This window comes from Nematolebias whitei, chromosome 10 (genome assembly GCF_014905685.2).
Source record: "Nematolebias whitei isolate Nwh7 chromosome 10, NemWhi1, whole genome shotgun sequence".
NCBI lineage: Eukaryota > Metazoa > Chordata > Actinopteri > Cyprinodontiformes > Rivulidae > Nematolebias > Nematolebias whitei.
In genome coordinates this window covers 604,701-612,140 of record NC_056507.1, presented here as the reverse complement: position 1 = coordinate 612,140, position 7,440 = coordinate 604,701, and the positions used below count along the sequence as shown (strand labels likewise).

Below are 7,440 nucleotides of genomic sequence, written 5' to 3'. Positions count from 1 at the left end.
AACAGGCGCCTCCAGTGTCTGACAGCTGGAAACAGGCGACTCCAGCATTTGACAGCTGGAAACAGGCGCCTCCAGCATCTGACAGCTAGAAACAGGAGTCTCCAGCGTCTGACAGCTGGAAACAGGCGCCTCCAGCGTCTGACAGCTGGAAACAGGAGTCTCCAGCGTCTGACAGCTGGAAACAGGTTCCTCCAGCTTCTGATAGTGGGAGGGGGGCTTCATATTGCACAGGGGTTACTGAAATCCTCGAACACTTGGGGTTCTTCAATTCCTCGAGCAAACAGCTTGATCAACTGGCAGTGCACTCTGAGAAGAGGAAAGAAGAAGGAGTTTTTCAGACAAATCTGGGTTCAAAGAAGGAGAGAACTTGGAGCAGTTCCAGTACCTGACGTCGATGGCTGTGTGGGTCAGGATCTCGCCATCGCAGTTCCAGCTGCTGTAGGCGGGAGCGCAGCCACAAGCCGGGTGGTCTCGGCAGATCTGACTAAAAATCTGCCTCTTGCCGTTCTCCAGCAGGTCCAGCTCCAGGTCCGAGTCGCTCTGGCAGTGACGTGGCGTGAAGCGGAAACGCACCACGCGGTGGACCTCGACGAAGTTGAGGTCAAACTGATTGAGGAGGACAAGAGGACGCCATGTTGGACGATTCAGACAAAAGAATTGTAAATCGTATCCAGGTGTAACGTCTCAACAGACCTGGTCGTTTTTGTTGGTGTGACGGAGGAGGTGCCTGAGGAAGTTGAAGCGGGAACACTTTCGAACCAGGATGAGATCGGTGGTGCCGTCAGCCAGGTGAGCAGCAGGTGAGAGACCTTTGGGGCTGCGGGGACACGCACAGCTCATGCTGGCTGCGTTTATCGCCAGAAACTTCCCTCGGACCGTCCTCCACTCCCCATCGTTGTCTGAAACATAGAGTTTGCTGAAAACAGACCTCAGCTGTGTCAAGGAGCACCTCTACCTGGGCGTGCAGAGGGTCCAATGTAACTATGGACCAATCAGAAACGTACATCTGCTGTTGGTTAGGTCATATACTGAAGACAAGACACTGTAAAGTTCTGATGTGGTTGTTGGACTCACCACAGTCTGACGTCTCGTCCGTCTCGTACTTCCCAGCTCTTTGTGACGCCTTCTGTCCGTTGTGCTGACAAACCACACAGCTGCACATTTACAGACACACAAATCATGTTGAAGGAGCTGTTCACGCACCGCCTCACACTCCCACCATCACTCATTTGAATCCTTCTGGAAAAAGCAACGCCCCCAAAGTCACTGAAATAACTTGAAACTGACAAACATTTGTTTTCACCTTTATTTAACCAAGAACAAATTCTTATCTACTGTGCTGGTCTGGCATTAAAACAAACGTTAAAGTCAAGATCTGATGAATGAATATCAGTCATTGCTTTTGAATTTTAAAATGTCTGGATATTCATGTTAACTCTCAAAAGGGTTCATAAATAAATCTGCCACAATTGTATTTGTACTTGTTGTTGCTGTCAGTAAACTGAGTAAAATCCTTGTGAAGGTTTGGTCTTGTAGAATTAGTGTAAACTCACAGTAACGTCACTGCCCTCTAGTGGTCCGTAGATAAAAACTGACCACAGGGAAGTCCCATTAAAAATGCATTTTCTGATCTCGTTATAATTATTATAAAATAACGCATTCCTTTTAGTAGTTGTGTGAATGTTTATGAAGCATTCACTATTGTGATCCATTTTTCTTACATACATTTTTCTGCATCTTTCTCATCCCACAACTTTTGTCTTATTTCAATAAATCATCAATCAAAACATTCGGCTCTTTCAGGACAATCCTGCTATGACTTTTGGTTTAGTGAACCTTCAGCTGTTTGAAATATTTAGCCTTTTCTGCCACTTTGTTCTCATAGAAAATGAACAGAGGTCCAGTTACTAAAATCTCCTCCCAGTAAAAGGTCCGAACAAAAGTGCAACTTTTGTCCTTTGTGGTCTGCCTAACCATATTCACATTTTTACTGTTAACAAGCTGAACTTTATAGAAACAACTAGTCCCAGGCAAATCAATTTAGGGCCTTAATTTCAGATTAAAACAGAAAGCTGAGAATAAAACACATCTTAAATGTGCAAACAGCCTAATAAGCTCTTAAACTGAAGAGGTCCAAGCCTAAAGAAGTGAAGGCTTACACTTAAAGTACAAAAGTTAACAGCTTTAGAAAACAGAAAACAATTAAAAAGTTGATCTTTTAGCAAAAACAAAAAACAAATGCAAACACAAAGTCTTTTTTTGTTTTTTGCTTAAAGAGGTAGCAACCTATACAAAATGAGGTTTTCAAGTAAAACGTCAGCATCTTCAGAAAACGAATAAAAAACGGTTCTTTTAGGAGAAACCTGAAAACAGAGCTTTAAAATCATCTTTCTCTTTTATTTTTATTTGACTTTTCTTAATGAGCGAAACGGGCACGTGACCGCTCGACTTCAGCAGATCACGTTGCTCGTAAGAGAAGAAGAGGCTTCACGCTGCCATTTTTAACGAGCGTGAGCGTTTCAGAGCATTTGAGGCAAACAGGTTGTGAACTTCCTGCTGGAAGAAGGAACATTAACGTCTCTGTGCGCTCATCTTTAAACAGTTTTCAGCATCAACTTGTCTTATTCTGGAGCACGACCTGCCGTCTCTTCTGTCTGCTCCTTCTCTGGTGCGAGCTCGCTGCACGGAGCAGGAAGCTGAAGATCTGAGGGTCTCATTACTGGAACACCTGAAGCAGAGGGAACCTCCTGCAGCTCTGCACATAAACTGTCCATCTCTGGAAAAATGCTCCATGAAGCTGATCTACTTTCCTGAATTTATCAGATTGGGCACGGGTCCAGACAGAACCATGACTCGGTCCGGATCCGGACCCAGGTCTGTCATCTGGGGATGCCTGTCACAGAAACGAATTGAGCTCATTTTCCCTCCTTCAAATCTTTAGCTGTGTTTACAACCTTTTACAGCTCCTTTCACATTTTGTTCTGCTTCAGCTTCTTTCAGCTTCCTGCTGCAAATTTAAACTGTTTTCAGCTAATTTCAGCTGTTTTGTGCTCCTTTTAGCTTATTTCTGCTAACTACAACATTTGTGTGCTTCTTCTAACTTCTTTCTGCTAATTTCAGCTTATTTCTGCAAGTTTCAGCTTTTTCAACTATTTCAGCTACTATTTAGCTACTTCTATGCTAATTTAAGCTTTTTCAGCTAATTCCACTTTTTTGCACTCATTTCAACTTTTTTCAGCCCAGTTCAGCAAAATGTGCTCTGTCCACTTCCTTCTGGTAATTTCAGCTTCTTTTTGCCTTTTTAGCTATTTTTCAGTCTTTTTTTTTTTTTGGTTGTTGTTGTTGCTAATTTCAGCTTTTTTTCAGATAATTTTCACTTTTTGTGCTCATTTCAGCTTCTTTCAGCCTAAATGGGCAAACATGTATTCTTTCTGTTTTCTTCGGCTAATTTAAGCTTCTTCTACATTTCCATCTGTCATTTTAGCTCATTTCAGCTGTTTCCAGATAAGTTTGTATTTTGAATGGTAATTTTTGCTACTTACAACCTAGTTAACTTCATTCTGCTAATTTCAGCTTGTTATGCTCCTTTCAGCTTATTTATGCTAGTTTCAGCTTTTTCTACTCTTTTAGCTACTATTTAGCAGTTTTTATGTTAATTTAGCTTTTTCAGCTAATTCCACATTTTTTTAAACTTATTACAGCTGTTTGCACTTCCTGCTGGTAGTTTAATCTTCTTTCTGCATTTTTGGATATATAATATATATAATATTCAGCTATATTTTTTGTGAAGTTCAGCCCCTTTTTTTTTTTTAAAGCAAATTTCCTAATTTTTGTGCTCTTTTCCGTTTATTTAAAGCTAATTGAACAAATATGTGTTATTTCAGCTTTCTTTTGCTAATCTAGGCTTGTTCTTCCATCTCAGCTGTTTTTCAGCAAGTTCTTCTACAACAAGTTTTCACACGTGCATGTTCGCTTTGTTCCCAGTACCCACAGGAACAGACACGCTGCCGTTAAAGCTCCTCGTGGTCATTTCTCTCTTCCTGCTGCCTGAGGACTAAACAAGTTCAGAGGTTTGACGTGCGGTGCGGTTTCTTCCTGAAAGCCTCGTGTGCTTCAGCTGCTGTGGACCGACACCAAATGCATTCAGCCACACACTGAACCATCAAAGAGGAATCAAACAATAACTACGTTAAAAACAAAGTTATAAGTCAGAGGTGAAGTACAAGCGCTGATCAGTGTTTCTCTACCGTTATACAAGGAGGGCGAAACATCCTTCACCCCCACCCCCACCCTGGGTCGACACGAGCGCCCTGCCAAGGCGAGTGACCTACAGGAAACACTGCACATGTTTACATATTTCTACATGTCACTCACTTAGTTCGACACCTGGCAGCGTCTCTGGGAGTTCCCATGATGCCTCTGGCCGGCAGGTAGGACACTGTTCCTTCATAATGATGATGAGTCAGGAACGTTTTCAAACCTGCGGAACAGGAAACATTCTCGTCATGTCCAACCACAGGAGCTAATCCAGTGGGCAGACTGCGGCGTCACCTGAGAAATCATATCTGGCTGGTCCCATCCATCTCTTCCTCTCACTGTCAGTCAGCACGTCGCCATAGAAACCGTAGCCCAGCAGGGAGACGGAGTAGCGCAGGAACGAGCTGTTGTGGTGAACCGAGCACACGTCCATGGGCTGAGAGTCACCTGAGCCAACACACCACATCCACATAAGAGTCAGCAGGTACACCCGACACCGAGCACACGAAAACGAGCATCTGTTGAAGCGACAACATCCAGAGACAAATCACAACACGTCTGTCGCTGACGAGCTCAACAATGAATGTTTGTAGATTTTATGGACTGGAACAGTGAACCAAGTAAACCGTAATGTTTTTGGTGCAAGATGTTCAGGTGGGGAGGAGTTGCACTGTGGAGAACATGATCCTGGCGAGTGGAGCGACTTATTTTATCCACCACCAGGTACAATGGTGGAGCCAGGGGGTGGCCACTGGTGGCCATGGCCCCCATAGATTAATCTTTGGTCTTCCAAGACTCCTCTTCGCTCCACAACGGGCGGCTGTGGCTCAGCGGTTAGAGCAGTCGTCCTCCAATGCGAGAGTTGAGGGTTCGAATCCACCAGCAGTCACATGCCGAAGTGTCCCTGGGCAAGACATTGAACCCCTCGTTGCCTCCGATGTGTCCCATCAGTGTATGAATGTGATAAAGCTCTGATTAGTCTCTTTAGAATGATTTGTTCAATTATCTTTGTAGAGATCTAGTATAGAGCTGTATGAATGGGTGAATGAGGCACAGATTGTTGTAAAGAGCTTTGAGTGTCTGGATCAGATAGAAAGGAGCTGTATAGGTGCAGTCCACAAGGGGGGACAACAAGATGAAAAAGGAAACAGCTGTGGACATGTTCATGGCTGAGGAAATAAAGAACAGGCGCACGGTAAACCTTTACAGAACGCTTCTTCTGTTGTCTTTGGTCCTGAAAGATCTGAATGAGCTTCAGTGGTCCTGTCAGAACAGACGGCTCACTCAACCTTCAAGATTACTTTTTTAGGATTCTTCCAGGACAAACTAGTTTGTGTGACAGCTGAAAATCATTTGTCACTTTACCCGATCTTAAAAACGATGGACAAGCAGCTTCTTATCAAACACAGAGACTGTGCTTTGTATTTTAACATTTGTTAAAAGTCCACCTAAGTCATCAGTGCTGGGATTATGATTTATATGCAGCTGTTTAATTCAAATTCAAAAATACTTTATTAATCCCAAAGAAAAATTAAGTGTCGTCGTAACTCGTCATCCTGGTTCCATTCAAGAGGTACAGATGCTGACAGCTGTGGGCAGGAAGGATCTCCTGCAGCGGATCCAAAGAATCTGTTCACAGATACCGATCTGTCCACCTGGATCCAGCTTGCTGTCAGATCCGGCGAGTCTCTCGGTCCTCCCGTTGTCACGAGCAGAGTTTCCCACCAGCTCCAGGATCTCGGCGGTCAGGTACTTGAGCAGTGCCGCCAGATTGACGGGAATTCGTCCACGCTGCCTCCTTCTCAACCCACTTGGGATTTGGGGCTTTAGTTGAGCTATCTGAGCTTTTGAGATGTTAATCAGCTGCTCCTGGTTGTTAAAAAACACCTTGTTGCCATGGTTACACATCATAACAAATGCTCAAGCGTAAAAAGGTTTCAGTAAAAATCCTTCCAGCTGCACAGCATCTGACACCAGAGGAAACGATCATCTGAAAGAGTGAATTACATCCAGAAAAAGAGGAGTTCAAGTTTTCAAAAGCAAAAACTCAAAATGAAAGTAAGAGAGCTGCTCCAACATGCAGCCACCCCGAGCGACACAGTTCAAGTTATTTGACTGACCCACGATGATGTGCAGTGCAGAGGTCACGGGGTCGTTGGATCCCACCGTGGCAAAGCAAATGCAGTCAGTTGAACCTGAAACAGTCAGAAAACACAATATATTCTTTTTACTTTAACATGTTGAACAAACCAGTCCAAACTGTCAAGCTGATGATAACCCCCCAGATGACTGTGTGCGACTAAACAGCACAGAAAGAGCAAAGACAGAATGAAAGGAGAGCTTAGAGCCGACGGGCCACACTGACGCTTCCAGATCAGCTAAAACTACTCGTTTAATTTCCACAACCAGTCCTCCATCAAACATGTGTTTCTCTGAGCATCCTCAGAAGTCAGAAGTGCTCAGACCAGGTCAAATAACATGGCACTGTTTTTAGTACGCCTGAGTGGGTGTGGTAGTTTGAACACCTGACATGCAGGTAAGGTAGACAGAAATGACTTAATGAGGTCACACCAGGCAGGGTTTACAGATCAGAGTTACACTAAAGAAGTGTTTACTGCTCTGCTCCAACGCCAAACTGCGGAAGGTGAGCTTCTACTCACTTACTCCAGAGACGCATTGCTCATTGTACAAGTTCCCTTGGTGATACAACTAAACCCACATGTCCTGCTGCTTAACTACATCCACACTGTTGGACCCCTCAGAGAGCTCCACAGGGTACCCAAAGAGGACCCTTTAACATTGTTGTTACACCAAAATTAGGCTCTTTCACAAAACAGTTTCCCAATATGGCTGCAGAGACGAGGCCCTTTTTAGGCTGCTTCTGACCATTTATCAATCCCACACAGAGGATTTCACTCTTATTGTTGCTAAAATAACGTTTTAAAAGGACAGCTGGGCCGTTAACTCGTTAACTCATTAACGCAGCCAGTGATTAATGGCAACAATTTTTGATTTACGCATTAACGCTGCTAGTTTTTTCTTAAATTTGAAGTCTGTTCCTCATTGTCTGTGAACACACACACATTTGCTGACATGCCTACTGGATTGAATGTTGCAAAAAAACGAGAGTTGTCGGCCTCATCCGCAGCTGTGTTTTGTTTATATGTTGTTAAGAAAAAGTTC

General features: G+C 43.8%; 1 protein-coding gene across 1 annotated transcript; it reads right to left on the bottom strand.

Annotated features, from left to right (window-relative positions):
* Positions 1-218: 218 nt before the first annotated feature.
* Positions 219-6,934, bottom strand: LOC119415885 (ceramide kinase). The gene is made up of 8 exons (XM_037683057.1): positions 6,922-6,934; positions 6,378-6,452; positions 4,552-4,704; positions 4,375-4,480; positions 1,075-1,154; positions 694-899; positions 386-606; positions 219-306 (listed from the first exon to the last, which is right to left on the bottom strand). Exons 1-8 carry the CDS (start codon positions 6,932-6,934, stop codon positions 219-221), a joined length of 942 nt encoding a protein of 313 aa, XP_037538985.1.
* Positions 6,935-7,440: the final 506 nt, after the last annotated feature.